The sequence below is a fragment of the Sceloporus undulatus genome, chromosome 1, assembly GCF_019175285.1.
Source record: "Sceloporus undulatus isolate JIND9_A2432 ecotype Alabama chromosome 1, SceUnd_v1.1, whole genome shotgun sequence".
Taxonomy (NCBI): domain Eukaryota; kingdom Metazoa; phylum Chordata; class Lepidosauria; order Squamata; family Phrynosomatidae; genus Sceloporus; species Sceloporus undulatus.
In genome coordinates this window covers 275,017,453-275,034,557 of record NC_056522.1, presented here as the reverse complement: position 1 = coordinate 275,034,557, position 17,105 = coordinate 275,017,453, and the positions used below count along the sequence as shown (strand labels likewise).

Here is a 17,105-nt window from a genome sequence, read left to right as displayed (position 1 = left end):
ATAAAGGCATATGACCAAGGTTTTTGGAGGGCATGAGCCCAAGCTCACATGTACTTTACTGTATGTAGCACATTCATCATGCTGGGATTATGTGCAAAGTGGACACCAGAGCATATTATACAGTAATTTTATTTTTCAACATGATACTTTAGTATAGTGTTGAGTTTGTACATGGAACACTCAAGTTTAAACTCTTGCTTAGCCATGACACTCAGGAAGGGGAACTTGAGCAAGACAATTAGACTTCTTTGTTGATAAATAAGAGATGTAAAATGATTTAATCTGTCAACACACTCGTATTGCACAATCTGTTTTCTCTCTCTTTTTGAAACTTTACTATTCAGTGATCACTACTGGGATTATATTATTTACTATGTATTTATACAACAGATTGTCTCCCTTCTTTTGTGTAAAAAATTGTTTTAGTTAATAAAACCATCATAATGGGATTTAATACACTGTTAAAAACTGTTACCATTTCCATTTTTCATCACCATCAAGGTAGCGTGGAAATATAAGGAATACAGTGGTTGGACATTAAACCTTTCAGTGAACACATGGGGTCTTTCTGTTTGTAGACAGGCATTTCTGTTCACAGAAGTATTGGATAATACTATTATTCCACTTTAACAGCCATAGTTCCATGCTGTGGAATCTTGGAACTGGTAGTTTAGGGCAGGGCATTTAAACTTCTCAGCTAGAGAGCTCTATTGCCTCACCAAACTACACATCCCAGAATCCCCAAAAAATGCAACCATGGCAGTTAAAGTGGAGTAACAACATTATAATTGTTAAGTATCAATAGATGGAACCATCTCAATTAAGGTGGAATAATAGCACTATAATTGTGTAGTGTGAATTGACCCCAAGTTACTTGAATTGTGTATCATAATGTACAATTGTTATTACATAACTATTGTCTTGTCCAGTTATTATTTACTCCTGAAAAGATCCCCATCCAAAACTAAGCAAAACATTTCAGAGTCCACAATCAAAGTTTTCAAGTAGGTACTATGCTCCCACAGAGAAATGCACTCATGTTTGCCAGGCATGATAAATGCAGTTGAAATGCCCTGACTAGATAAGTAATTCTGAGGAACTAGTAGAGTGTAAAGTTGGATCCTAGATGAAGGTGAGTGATTTCCTGACATTTGAATATTAGGCAAGTCCAGGATTGCCTGAGCCCAATAATACTTTACTGAAATGTTTGAACACAGGTTTCTGGGTGTTATGGACCATTGGTCTGATCAAGTATGCTGGTTTTAATGTTTATAGTTTTAATTAAATGAATATTTGAGCTGAAGAACTCTTGCATATGTAGGAGACATTCATCTCATTCTGTCCATTGTGAATCACCTTAGGGGCCTTGGCAACCTGACAGGTGGGAGATCAATGCTTTAAAATATGTAAATAAATAGTTGTCTTTTAAAGTTTTATATAAATTGTGACATTTGCTTATTAGTTACATTGCATTTCCCTGCCTGCATTGTGAACAACCTTGAAGGAAGGGAGCAGTTTGATATCCTCTGTAAACAGAGGCCAGAATCCCCGGTGGCATTTGATGCCAAGCAGTAGTCACATGAAGGAGGCGGAGGCAGAGGCAGAGGCAATTTAATGCTCTACCTCCCCTTTGATTGTCCTCATTGCTCTTCTTGCCATGACACACCCATCCACACTCAATGCAGAGTGACCTAAGCTGGTTGCTTCAGGGCAGGGTAGGATTCCTCCCCCCTTTACCTGGGTTTTTCCCTACCCCACAATTGGGACTTGAAGAATTGGCTATGGGTGGTGTCTAAAATAGGTTTCCACTTGGCAGGTTATGGAGGGGGATTACTTCATCAGATTGATGTACACCTTGGCATCCTTTTGGAGAAGGGTTGGACTTTGGAACCACTCTATGGGTGATGGGACCTGGGAGATGGAGAAGGAGTCTGTCCTTGGGGCTGACCTGGAGTTTTACTCTCTTTTGTAGAGTCTTGTAACTTGATGGTGGAGCCCCTAGGTTTGCCTCCCAGTAAACAACTATCTGGGCAGCAACCAATGATTTTTAGATTGCCCCTACAGTCTGGTGTTTTACCTTAGGGAAGGGAGGCTTGTTACAAGTTGATGTCTGGGTCTCAGCTGAACCTACATCAGATTGCTTCCCCTCTCTGTTTTGCTTATCCTCAGGTCCAAATTCAGTTAAACTGGGATAGATCAATAAAGTGATCCCTTTCCAACCCATTTACTTGTTTCTGGTCTTATTATTTCAAGGTTGGTCATTAAATATTCCACCTCTCTTTCAATGAGTTCAGGGTCACCTATATGGCTTTTGTGTGTCTCCATTTCATTCTCACATTCTTTTGAGGGAGGTCAGGCAGAGAGGAAGTGACTGCCCTAAGGTCACACAACAAGCTTCACGGCACAGCAGCAATTTCAGTCTTGGTTTCTCAAGTCTAACCACTCATCACACTGGGTTACAGTGCAAACTAACACTACATATTATCTCAGTATGAATTTCCTTCAAACACATAGTTTTGGTTAATTATGGAAAGAGGAACAGAGCTGATTGAACCAATATAAACCCATCATTCAAATAATTTGTAACACAATATTAATTCTAATAATATTTATTAGATAAAATAACTTGAAGGAGTTGAATAATTGGCATGTTTTCAAATTGTCCTTAATTGAATTCTTCATCTTTCACTTAGAAAGCCACGTGGGGTGCAGGCTCTGCATGGAGTAAGTAATTTTCGTTAACAGGATATAATTGAGAAAGAAGGAATACATATGTACAATGTGCCTGGAACTCTGTTAATAATTAACATTGAATAAATAGATGTGTGTGGAGTTCCCATTTTTCTACCTGTCACTGTTGGCAGTTCATCATGTCATTTGCATCCTAAGTGGATCTGTTTATTCAGAGAGATGACACCACACCATTGCTGGGGGATGCAGAAACCCTTTTGTGTAACATAACTAAACGCAAGCCTGCTTTGTTGCTATAATGACCTAGTGAGAGCTAAATTGATGTGAGGTTTGTTTGTTTGAATACACAGGTCAGAGCCTAAAGCTATGTTAGTCAAATGCTTGATTCTGTTACTGCTTTGGCTCTATAATAGCAAGTTATAGGTTCCAAGCAACATTTGAATATTAAGCAAGTCCAGGATTGCCTGAGCCCAATAACACTATACTGAAATGTTTGAACACAGGTTTCTGGGTGTTATGGACCATTGGTCTGATCAAGTATGCTGGTTTTAATGTTTACAGTTTTAATTAAATGAATATTTGAGCTGTATTGTCTCTGTATTATTTTAAACATATTCAGAGTAGCTGTGTAGGCCATATAGCATATTACATTAGCATCCAAAATCCACAAAACAGGGATTCCTTAATTTTGGCCAACCAAAATGCACAACCTATATGATGCAAGCTTTTGAAGCTCCACAGGTTTCTTCATCAGGCACAGGTATTAAAAATAATACAGGAGATTTTTTTTAAAAATGATGATGTTAGTGAGAGGCCTACATTTTGTCATGCTGTTGTTATTGTGTTATTCTGTGTTGAGATGGTGTGGAGGGATGTCCATGCAAGTAGATCCTTCTTCCTTCTGGCCACGTGGCACTGGAAACAAAGCATTCCAGAATCCAGGACATAAAATTTGAATTCTATTAGCAATACAAAAAGGTACCACAAAGTACAAAAAGGCACAAAAAGATGCAACATGGCCAGAAGTAAGAGGGGCCTGCCTGCGTAAACAAAACTAATTCAGTTTTACATGTGGACACTCTTGCAGGCCAGTCACCCTGGCAGCTGTAGGTTTTGGGTGTTCTTCACACACACACACACATAGTTAATATGCCATGACGTTAGTTTCAGTATAAGGGAACTTTCAGAGAAATAGCCCTGCTGTTGGGAACTCAGGGTTGTGTCTTTTTTTACTGAGTCAATCCAGCCATAAAGTAATGTTCTTCTTTTCCTGCTGCTCATATGTATCACTTTCATTGGTTAATGAAGTTTTGGATTAGGTTCATTTTACATTGCAATTGTATTGTAACTGGGTCATTCTTAAACCGAATTAAACTTCAGTTATGATTTTATGAATTTGCTATTATATCAATATTTAGCTGTATTTTTATTGTAACCCCCCCTTGGGAAGACTGATGTCTTGAAAGGTGTCAAATAGATAAGTAAATAAATAAATAGTTCAACACAATTAGCATTAACTATTTACTTAGCAACTTAGTAATGAAATTAATTGCTAGTGTGAGGAGGAAGGTAAGGCTTATCTCTTTCTTGTCCTCCTCATACTAGCTACTATTTCCATTACTAGCATGCTAAGTAAAAAGTTAATGCTGATTGTGTTGAACCATTTATTTATTTATTTAAATGGCAGTAGCTGATATTTTATTAGCATTGTGGAAATATGGACTTTACATAATCTGTTGTAATGACAGTTACAAAATGTAATATGTCAAACTGTTGCTTTCTTTTCACTTAGGTTGTGACAATATTAGCAAACATGTCTGTCCTGGATCAGTGTGCTTCAGAAATAATCCAAGGGAATGGTATGTATTTCAACAATTATATGGTAGGTTTATAGGTTGGGTGGACAGAAACAGCAAGTTCACGTGTTATTTTGTTTTAACTGCAAGACAGTTTTAATCAAATACTGTAAAAAACTACAACGCCTCAGATTTAACCTTATTCAGTCCTCAGTCCCCCTTTTTGCAGGTCATGTTGGGAATTGTAGTCCAGGCTGGTACAATACAACTCTGTGGTAGACAGGTACTGATACTTTACCAAACTACAAATCCCAGGATTCATTCAGACTGAGCCATGAACATCAAAGTGGTATGAAACAGATCATGTTTAATAGCCATTATTCTTGGATAGGTTTTCTTAAGTTGATCATGTAGAGCATCTTTTCTTATACTCTCACTTCTAGTAAGTTTTTTTTTCAGGGAAACATTTTGTGGATTTCTTGAACTAATGACATCATTAGTACAAACAGAATATTTATTTTGAATGAGTAATGTGAGAGACTGTAGATGATTTCAAAGTCCTAGTACAGAAATTACTATATACAGTATATAACTATGGAAAGACAAGTGGGGGAATGTTACAATTCTTCATTAGAATTGGCTTATGTGTAGATAACTATATGGAGATTTTGCTCAAATTCAGAATTTGAAGTTGCAATGCCAAATTTGGTTACAATAGTGTGGCTGTTTTTAAAGTTAAACCCATGTTTGTCACTAAAAAATGACTGCTTCCTGAGGATTCTTGCTATAGTCTTCACAATATGTCATTTCTTCATAGGTGTTCAGGTTTTAATGGAAATGCTCTTTGAGAAATCATCATCTGGGAATCCAGCAGAAGCAGCTGCCTGTGAACGAGTTCAGCAAAAAGCTGCAGTTACGCTTGCCAGGCTGAGCCGTGATCCTGAAGTGGCACATATAGCCACAAGCCTCAGTTGTAAGAATTTTAATGCTTAACACATGGACACAGTGCAAATATACAATGTGCTGTATCCTAGTAAGCAAGGAAAGAGATTTGAATGAATTTTATTTAGCTTGTACACCTAAGAGGGTCAGTCTGTCTACTAGCATTTAGGGCTTGTTTTATCTGATTCACTGAGTATTTTTGTCTCCCTGTGTGGATGCAATATGTACATCTTGACTCAGTACTGTGAATCAGTTAAGATATACACTAATCACCAGTTTGTGTATCCTATGAGCAACAACAGCATTACCTCGGCAGCAAAAAAGGAACTTGTCCATAGCAGACAGTTCTATTATATATATATATATATATATATTGCTCATAACATTGCAGTTGAATAATTAATTGAATAATTAATTCACCTGAACAGCTCACCAGAACATAAACCAATGAATTAATTTTTTTTAAAAAAATTAATCTAAACATTAAACAAAAATCTAAACTTTCAGGAGAACTATTTTTTACTATAGGAACTCTTCCCATGGAATACATTGCTTCAGCACCCTTGGAGTTCTTTAAACAGAGATTGGATTGGCATCTTTCAGAAGTGCTATACTTGTATATTCTTGCATGGCAGGCTGTTGGACTAGATTGCCCTTGTGATTCCTTCCAGCTCTAAGATTCTATGATTCTGTGCTAAAAACATGGGAGTAACATTTAACAAGCTTAAAGTAAGGATGCAGTTCTTTGCTCATTTCATTTCTGAAAGAAGCAACCGGTTATTTTATGAGTGTTCTTCCTGTTCTGAGAAGGCCTTAAGAGAACTGTGCAGATTTTGAAGGCTATTCACAGTTCAGGACTTATTTTGTGCAAAATTCACACGTGTGTGTGTGTGTGTGTGTGTGTGTACAGAAAACAAAATTTTCTTGACAAAAAATAGTGGCCAGTATTCACTAAGGCAGTTACAAATGCAAGCCACCTTAGTTCCATAGCTTCATAATGTTTTCTGGCCTGACCCACCCCCTCCCCCACTTACCAGGCAGCAGCCATAGCAGTCAATGGGGGTAGATCCCCCTATCAGTCTGGAAACAATTTGAACAATCTCTGATGCAACAGTCCCTGTCACAATTCCCTCTCACACTGGAGATGTGACTCTCATCAACTGCTATAGTTGGTGTCTGTCTAGGGAGAATTTCACAGTTTCTATAAACTAGGGAAAACATAGGGATCATGGATGTGAACTAGTCACTAATGTGTAATTCTTTGTTATGATTTGTAACTGTCTTATTGAAATCTGTCCAACATTTTCTGCACAGAAGGTGATATTACTGAGCAGAATTATTATTTTCTGCACAGAAAATACTGCTTATGGTGTTACCTTCCCCTTCCAGTGCAAAACGTGTGAGACATGGCAAACATAACTAGGAGATTCAGTGGGCTTGAAATTGAAATATGAATTCACTTTGAGTGACACTGATGTAGTGTGCTGTCAAAAATGCATCACATTTCCATGTTTCTTTTTATTGCAATAATCAGCATTTTCACTGAAATTGAAAAACTACCAAACAGACCACAATCAATGTGCCTAATAATAATGGTTTGAAAATATTCTTTTCTTCTCAATTTTTGTTTTTACATGTATAGGTATCCCACGTCTCATAGAACTTTGCAGGTCTCCTTCTGAAAGAAATAACAGTGATTCTGTTCTTGTCGCATGTCTGGTATGTCCATCTATTTCTGCACTCTGTTTTTTTGTACATTTTCTTTTGGCTTTTGAAAACACAGAGTTAGATTTAGAATGTTATTCCACTGACAGGAGCATTTCTGAATGGCAGTCCACCCAGAATGCCCCTGTTGAAAGAACAGGGAGAAGTGATTTTCACTGATTTGCCCTCTGTCTACAGCCCCCAGTGCTACCTTCTCCAGTGTTCCAGAAGATACCCCAACCTCCCTGACCAGATTTGGGGGGGGGGACATAGAGTGTAGGAAGTGGAGGGAAATTTGATCCCCCCAATACACACACACACACACACACACCAGAAAACCTCCTTTTGATCAATCCTCATTTACTAATAGAAGGGATTCTTCCATGCATAGGAAGCTATTAGTGGATCCAATTTCATGGAATTATATTCCGCACATTATATCCCCACCCCCACCCCCGTATTCCAAATATTAGATCTTACTTTCATTATTTATTACAGGTTTCTAAGGAAAGACTGCTTGGGAAAAATCAGTGCAAACATCTCATGTCAAGCCAAAAGCCTCGTATAACAATGGAGTAGTGTTTCAGATCTGGTGAAGACACCAAACATTTATTGAGGATGCATTCCTGAATGTGCAGAACCATTAAATTCAGTGAGGGTTAGTTTCAGATAATTATGCATAGGTTTGTCCTACACAGATACTATTTTGGCTTTGGAAATTATGAATTTAAACAGCTGGAACAAATAAAGTTACTTTTTAAGTTGTTGTGTATACATTGTGGCCGCAACATACGCGGGTGCCCTATACTCGGCTTTCAGTTTACACTGAAAGTCGCGTGACAAGCAAGAAATGGCGTGTGTGCCCGTGGCATGGGCGTGCCTCCATGCCTCTGTGCCTGAGCTCCATTAGTTTCAGTGGGGCTCAAGCATACGCGGGATATGCCTTATGCGGAGAGGGGGGGTCCAAAAAGGATCCTCGCATAAGACTGTACTTTCAGAATTAGTGGCAATACAATACAAGCAGTTTAAGAATATCAGACACATCCTTACATTAACTTTTAAGTATACTACCAAAATTTTCCTGTCCAAGAGCTTTTATTTTAGTATTTTAACCACACAGTCTTTGTATATGTCTACTCTCTGATAAGTTTAGAGGACTGAAGCATAAATGCATTTCCCGTTTTCTTAATTCTGATCTTTCTGATATTTCAAAGCAAAAAAAAAAAAAAAAAAAAAAAAAAAAAAAAAAGAAAAAAAAAGGAGAGGAGTTTAAAATATAGTAAGGAGTCTTGGCAGCTCTATTTGGGGCAATACCAACTCATAAATTTATACAATCTATCAGTTCATCAACTAATCAATCAATAACTTATCCTTAATATTTGCACCTTTTATATTTAAAAATGAGTCTTCAATATTTCATCAAATATTTGTATTCTATGAAAAAATGAAGGCTCATATAGGGAAATGATGAACCTCTGCATGGAGAAGATGGCAAAATGCTAACAGGGGACAGAGAAAAGGCAGAATTACTGAACACCTTCTTTGCCTCAATCTTCTCAGAAAAGGAAAAGGGTGCTCAACCTGAGGATAATGGAGCAGAGAACAGATTAGGGAAATTTCAGTACAGAATAAGTAAAGAGATAGTAGAGGAATACCTTGCTAATTTAAATGAATTTAAGTCTCCAGGACCAGATGAACTACATCCAAGGGTATTAAAAGAACTGGCAAATGTAATATCGGAGCCGTTGGCAATAATCTTTGATAACTCCTGGAGAACAGGAGAAATCCCAGCAGACTGGAGGAAGGCAAACGTTGTCCCCATCTTCAAAAAGGGGGAAAAAAGAGGATTCCAATAATTATTGTCCAGTTAGTCTGACATCAATACCAGGAAAGATTCTAGAACAGATCATTAAAAAGAGAGTCTGTGAACATCTAGAAAGCAATGCCATAATCACAAAAAGTCAACATGGGTTTCAGAGAAACAAGTCATGCCAGACAAATCTGATCTCTTTCTTTGATAAAATTACTAGCTTGGTAGATGAAGGGAATGCTGTGGATATAGTATATCTTGATTAGTAAGGCCTTTGACAAGGTTTCCCATGACATTCTTGCAAACAAGCTTGTAAAATGTGGGATAGACAAGGTAACTGTTACATGGATTCGTAACTGGTTGACCGGCCGAACCCAAAGGGTGCTCAACCTTTTCAACCTGGAGAGAAGTGACCAGTGGGGACCCACAGGGCTCTGTCCTGGGGCCAGTGTTATTCAACATCTTTATCAATGACTTGGATGACAGAATTGGGAGCATACTTATCAAATTTGCAGATGACACCAAATTAGAAGGAGTAGCTAATACTCCAGAGGACAGGATCAAAATGACCTGAATAGACTAGAAAGCTGGGCCAAAGCTAACAAAATGAAATTCATCATGGAGAAATTTAAGGTTCTGAACTTAGGGCAGAAAAATAAAATGCACAGATATAGGATGGGGGACACCTGGCTGAATGAAACTACGTGTGAAAGGGATCTGGGAGTCCAAGTAGACCACAAATTGAACATGAGTCAACAGTGCAATGCGGCAGCTAAAAAGGCCAATGTAATTTTAGGCTGCATCAGTAGAAGTATAGTGTCTAGATCAAGGGAAGTAATAGTGTCACTCTATTCTGCTCTGGTCAGGCCCCACCTGCAATATTGTGTTCAGTTCTGAGCACCACAATTTAAAAAGGATGTTGAAAAACTAGAGCGTGTCCAAATGAGGGTAACTAAAATGGTGAAGGGTCTGGAAAGCATGCCCTATGAGGACTGACTTAGGAAGCTGGGATGTTTAGCCTGGAGAAAAGAAGATTAAGAGGTGATATGATAGCCCTGTTTAAATATTTGAAGGGATGTCATATTGAGGAGGGAGCAAGCTTGTTTTCTGCTGCTCCAGAGATCAGGACCCGGAACAATGGATGCAAGCTACAGGAAAAGAGATTCCACCTCAACATTAGGAGGAATTTCCTGACAGTAAGGGCTGTTCGACAGTGGAACAAACTCCCTCGGAGTGTAGTGGAATCTCCTTCCTTGGAGGTCTTTAAGCAGAGGCTGGATGGCCATCTGACAGGGATGCTTTGATTTGGATTTCCTGCATGGCAGGGGGTTGGACTGGATGGCCCTTGTGGTCTCTTCCATCACTATGATTCTATGATTCTTTGTGAAGACAGAAGCTAGCTAAGTTTTTAGTGCCTGCCCCAGAGTAGTTTGGGACAGAGATGTAACCCAGAACAAAGTGAGAGAAAGCAGGGCTTGATGCTCAGCAAAGACAACAGGTAACATAACAGCCTTATACCTGGGGCCATTCTTGCTGCACAGCAGAGCATATACTTTATTAGTGAGATAAAATATCTCAGTACTCTCCACGTTGGAAGAGAGCTACATTTAGAATGCTTTGCGCTAGTGGCATTTCCCAATGGACCACTTTGCTGTTCTGAATGACTACAATAGCCAGACTCTGTCTCCACATAATATCCCACCTGTCACAAGACCATAGGCATATATATTGTTAGTTTGTCTGTAATAGACATATTTGACACCTTGTTTGTCTATAAGCTTTCTTATAAGCTAGATCTCTTCTCTTCCAAAAACCACTGCATTGCCTATATGTTAGCAGAAGTTAAATCATACTGAAACATGCTGGTCTGGAATCATTCAGTTTTCTTTGAATAGTCAGCTAGGCTTTTTATTTTTTAAAAATGTAAATTTATTGTCAGATTGCCCCAAGCAATTCCCAGTCTTTTGTGACTTCCTTATCATGACACAAGAAAACAACTTCCATAACAATGACATTGTATTTCATGAAAATAAGTGGACAATATTTCTTTTTGCAGTAGAGTTTTATGTTCAGATTATTGTCTCTGAATGTTTGGAAATAATGTGATTTATTATTTGTAATACAGTAATCATTACAGACACCAATCAAAATGGAAGCAGCTGTACTCTAAGTATGGTGGAAAGATAATTCCTATGTCAATTTGAGGTCTTAACAGATTTAAGCAGAGCTGAAGCGGCTTGCCTGAGGTCAAACTATAAATCTCTTGCAAGTCTTGAGAGCAGAATGAAGACTAGCTTCCAGAGAGCATGACTGGTGCAAGCCTCATAGACACAAATGTGCCTTATGCTAGCAAGGAGATTTGAGGGTCTGGGAAGATAGCATTCCTTCATTCTGAGGACTTTTCAAGTTCTTTTCAAGACGTCTTTGTTGTCATTGCCCGAATTTAGTGTGGTTTGTTCAACTGGAACAACAACTCCCCATTATAGAATTAAGCCAAGAGAGCTGAAGCATAAAATTGTTTGAAACAATGCTGGCAAGTAATAAATGAGATAGTAATCTCTTCAAACCAGTTGGGAAGTAGTCCAAAGGAAGGCTGGAAGGAAATGAATTTAACTTGCTCCTGTACTAGGACAGGGAAAGGATGGATGACTTTACTTCAGAAGGAAAATGGAGGTAGAGGCGGAAAAAATTCAAGTTTTTAAAAAATATACATAGAAGTAGGATCCTGTCTTTTTTTCCAAAATGGGAAACAAGGCTACTAACAATAAAACTGATTAAAATAAATATAATCCAAAAAATAAAGTAATAGAAATTAAAGCACAAAAAGGCAAAATAAAAAATTAAGGCATTTCATGCTATACAATTATACTCTTATCATTCTACTATAAGTGCTTTGGCAACATTCTATGGAATTCCAGGATCTGCAGTTATCTATGGCATGTAAAGTAGCTCTCTGAATGAGAATTCTTAATCCCCCTCCCTAAACTATAAATCCCAAGATTTCACAGTATACTGAGAATGTGTAGTACAAATTGTGCAGTGCAGTTTAAAACACACATCTAAAACTAAACGCTTTACTTGCCTTACAAAAATCTGGCTAGCAACCAAAGTCAGCAATAAGAAGAATGTCTATCTGGGCCACTAGTTATGTACATATAATCAGATATAGAGGACTTCAATTGAAATTCAGCATAGGATTAATACCACATAAGATATAGTTAAGTCGGCCCTCTGTATCTATGCATTCTGCACCTATGGATTCAATCAACCATGGTTAGAAAACATATTTTTTTAAATTCCCAAAACCTTGATTTGGCCATTTTAAAAAAGTGACACCATTTTATTATGCCATTGTATATAATGGGATTTGAGTATCTATTGATTTGGATATCCATGCGGGTCCTGGAACCAACTCCCAGTGGCCACTGAGGGCCCACTGTAATGTCATAAAGCATGGCTTTTATACTCTTTGTCACATTCTCCTTGCAGGCAGCGTTGCGCCGACTAGCTGTGATGAGCCCTGATGGCCTTCAAGAATCAGACTTTCAGCAGCTGGTAAAGCCCAGGCTTGTGGATTCCTTTCTGCTTTGTACCAACATGGAAGAGAGTTTTGTATAAAGTTATCACAATTATTCCAAACAAAGCCATTCATTGTGAAGTTGATGGCTTTCACGGCTGGCATCCATAGTTTTGTGTGGGTTTTTCGGACTGTGTGGCCATATTCTGGAAGAATTTATTCCTGATGTTTCACCTGTATCTGTGGCTGGCATCTTCAAAGAATTCTGAAGATGCAGTCCAAAAAAAAAAAAAAAAGCACAAAAAACTAAAGCTATTCATGTTATGCAAGATTTGGTAGTTAAAAATTATTTATAGTTAATTTATTTTAGAAGCATAAACATTAGCATGGAAAAGATGATATCATTCATTTCTGATCCTTCTTCTCATCCTCCCTGGATTTGCACAGAAAGAGCACAAGAGGCTTCCCTCCTGCCCTTTGCACTCTGCTGCCTGAGACATCCTTCTCCTGCGAAGTAGACAGGTCAGCCCTACTGACTTGCAGAAACTGTTCATAAGTGAACAGTGGTAGGGGGATGCTCTGGGATCTAGAGCATCATCCTACCAGTGCTCAGTTAATGGTGGCTTCTACATTTCACTATATTCATTTTTCTTATAGGTAACTTTCCAGGTAAATCTTTATCTAGTTCTCTATCCTCTTTCACATTGTGGCCAAATTTTATGGAGTTATAAAGATGGAAGTGATTACTTTTTCCACCATTATCTTCCATTTCCCCCCTTCTCTGGGTTCAGGATGCATGTTTACTCTTGTAAGTGTGCATCTGGAAACCTGTACAGAGAAAAAAATGGTTTGTATGTATTTATGTGTACATACACATAGAAAACATCAAGAAAAAATCTTGATTAGCTCTGCCCTCAGCTTCTTTGCTCAAAACTGACTCCTTTTCAAGCTACCTTTCTCTTTTAAAAATAAGGCAGTTAGGGTTTTCCTTATGTAGCTTAACACAGACATTTTAGTTTCACACAGCTGTATAACATAGCAAGAAGGGTGGTATTCATCGTGATTTTTAAATATTCAGGTGGAAACAAATTCTTCTCAGATTAATATGCCTGGGAGGAAAATCATGGCTTCAGAGTAAAATGTTTACCTTTTTAAAATAATAATAATAATAATAATAATAATAATAATAATAATAATAACAAATAATAGTTTTATGTAAACATAGTGTTTGTAGATTTACTGAAATACATTAATGTTAATTAATAAAATATTTAGAAATAAAGCAAAAAAGGTAAACTGTATTCATACTCTATCTCTTGAGTGGCACAATTATTGGAAAAACACTTTACCAATAATATAGCAGATGTACATAGCAGCTTTATATCTGGAGTTGGATTTTATGGAAGCAAAAGATACACACACACACACTTTATACTCCACATACACACACAATGCGTTGCTATCCTTTTAGTGCAGTGATGACTAAGTGCTGATGAAAATGATCAGCATTAGTGAGAACAAGTTTGTCTTTGGTAGAACTGTGGATCTACTCCAATTAAGGATCTGAGAAACTAAGATGATGCTCACCAATCTAGAGACTTGAGATCAGTAGGATTTATGCATATGTAAATGCTTAAATTTCTTAAAAGTGCTAGATCCTGTTTGATCTTGGAAGCTAAGCAGGGTCAGCTCTGGTTAGCACTTGGGAGACCACCAATAAAAACCAGGTGCTGTAGGCCAGGGGTAGGCAACCTTTTTGAGCCGGGGGCCGGGTTACTGTCCCTCAGACAACTGGGGGGCCGAAGCCAATAAATAAATAAATAAATAAATAAATAATTTTTAAAAAATTAAATAAATAAATAAACTGCGGCAAATGTAGGTCAACATTTTCAAATGGAGGACACTTTTTTTAAAAAACGGAGAACAAAATTTGCAGATTTTTAAATAAATGTTAATATAAATGCATGTTTCGGAGGCTTCTATAGACAATTGCCCCCCTTGCCTGCCGCTTGCCCCCCCCCCTTGCCCACCTCCTCCTGATAGGCCAAAGGCCCCACACCCTCACGCGAGAGGCCAAAGGCTCCGGCGACAATCGGCGGCAGGACTGGGCTGGGGTCGGTCCCAAGGCCTTGCCGGGCCGCATCCGGCCCGCGGGCCGCAGGTTGCCTACCCCTGCTGTAGGCTATATTTTAAAAGAAGGAACTGGCAAAACCACCTCTGAGGATTCTTTGCCTAAGAAAACCTTATGAAATTCATGCAGTTGCCATACATTGACAGACAATATGAATGCACAAACGCACACACACACACACACACACAAATGCATCTGTATCCTTGTGCCTTACTGCAGGTTAAGTGTGCAGAAGGATTTGTGGCAATGTGCCAGGTCTCTAGTTACATTCTTGTTTTCTAAGTGGCATCCTTGCCAGAAACATTCTTATATCAGTGATTTTCTGTCAGGTTATTGGAAACATTTAAAATATATATTTAATCATAAGACAAGTCTGGCCTTAACGGCAAGAATAAGTCTTCTTTTGCACATGCTATCTATGCTCAGATTGTGAATTGTAAAATCACACTTTGTTTGAACTGTTTAAAACTATTTTTTGTCTTAGCGCTTATTTGCATCACTAATATTATTATTATTATTTATATTTTAAGTTTTTTTTAAAAAAACTCCAATATTATTAAATATTATTTGTATTTAAAATCTCTGGTATCTGATATTCATATGAAATAAATACTTTAACTTACAAAATTGAAACAAGGCCTTTGTCTGTCTATGCACTAATTCTAATTATCTACCACATTGAGGAATTCTAGGAAACCACATCAGTTGGGTCACAGTGTCAAAATACATCAGATGAGGTGCATGGTCACAGTGTTTTTGTGGCAGAAGAGGGCATGATGTGTGAACTCCCCCTTATATGACTTTGTCATATTAATGTGTGTGCATGTATGTGTGAATATACACAGGGTCCTATAAAATATCTTTCAGTGTGTCTCGGGTAGACCTATGTAATGTGGGCCTGGGCCATGGGACTTGAAAATAAAATCACAAAGGACAGAAGTCCTTCTAACTTGAGTAAAACTATAGCCAACATCCTGTTAGTGTTGTGGGTGTGTATACTGTATGTTCAGCTTAGATAGTGTATCTTTCTTTTTGTATGAGTCTCAGTGGGCTATTCTCTTGTTCTTGTACTCTGTCCTCAAACCTTCCCCGCTTTGGCAGTTGTCAAGTCCAGGAGAGGCAAATGTTGGTGGTTTGTACCAGTTGAAAGGAGGTGGCAATTCAGACCATGAAAATACAGCTGCTCTGGGTTCCTGGGGGAAAGAAAAGAAGAATGCATTTTTGGTTTACTCTCCCCTGCCCAGCTGAGCCCACCTGCTACTTCAGCATGTGAATTGCCTCCTTCTTGTTCTCCTCCTCATCAGTAAGTAGTGGCAGTGGCCACTCTGAGAGCTTGACAACTGCATGGGAGAAGATGCAGAACTGCGTAGGAAGAGTTGCACCTTGAGGTAAGATCTCAGCTTTTATGTGTGATATAAATGTGTGTGCATATATGTACACATGACTGATATTTCTGAAAATCTATGGAATACAAGACTTGCAGACATAATTTGATTGGGTCCGCGACACAGTCTGAAGGGCAATCGCAGCAGATGGCGTCTATGTCTATAGGACAATGAATCTACTCTGGGTGTATGGGAGATTATCACATATTCCCAAATTAGATTCAGCACCTTGGATAGCTATCAAAAACAGGTCTTATCACATTCTCCCAGGGCCAGGTCTATGCAGCCTATATGCAACCCGTATGCAACCTGGGCTTATCTCTTGGCTTTTCAAGAATGAGAAAACCTCATCTTTGAAAAGCCACAGGATAAGCCCAGGTTGCATACAGGTTGCATACGGGCTGCATATACTTGGTCCTGGGAAAATGTGATAAGGCCTGTCTTTGACAGTTATACATGCATCTATCCCATCAGGAAAAAGATGGGATAAGGCACATGCGATAATCTCCCTAGTCCGAACTTTAAAGGAGCTATCCAAGGTGCTGAATCTAGTTTGGTAATACGGTTCCATATCTGGATAGCAACTTTAAACTTTGGACTAAAAGCCATAGCAGACTCACTACCACACTGAGATGGAATTGCTACTGCTGAGAGTACCACTTATGCTGATAGACCTTTGTTGCAAATTCTGAAAATTATGGAGAATTTTTGACTGAGAATAAAACCAGCATTAGGATCAAGATTGATCTGCAATGTTAACAGTAGTTTGCTCAAGCAAATGCTTAGTAGTATCACAATCCTTATACCAGTGGTTTCCAACCTGGGGGTTGGGACACCTTTGGGGGTCGAATTACAGTTTCACAGGGGTTGCCAGGGACCCCCTCAGAGCACCACTTCCCAAACAAAGGACCTCCAAGCTAAGCTCTTTAGTGCGGCAGACACCTAAAAGCCCCTTGGTTGCTTAGCAACTGCCCACAGTGTCCCTTTTCTTCCTTTCTCAGGAACATAGAGCTGTGCAAAAAGGAAGAGAGACAGCACAGCCAATGAGTTCCAGTTTCACTTTGAAACACTATCCCTCTACCCCTCTATACTGGGGCTTTCTGGACAGGTTTCTTCAGAGGGGGCTGGC

At 38.6% G+C, this 17,105-nt stretch overlaps 1 protein-coding gene across 1 annotated transcript in view; it reads left to right on the top strand.

Annotated features, from left to right (window-relative positions):
* INSC (INSC spindle orientation adaptor protein) overlaps nt 1–12,653 on the top strand; it is a 143,314-nt gene extending 130,661 nt beyond the window's left edge. Inside the window, exons 9-12 of the mRNA XM_042438402.1 lie at nt 4,484–4,550; nt 5,305–5,460; nt 7,072–7,148; nt 12,433–12,653. Coding sequence (XP_042294336.1) covers nt 4,484–4,550; nt 5,305–5,460; nt 7,072–7,148; nt 12,433–12,561 — 429 coding nt within the window. The 3' untranslated portion in view covers nt 12,562–12,653. The remainder of the gene's footprint in view (nt 1–4,483; nt 4,551–5,304; nt 5,461–7,071; nt 7,149–12,432) is intronic.
* Nucleotides 12,654–17,105: the final 4,452 nt, after the last annotated feature.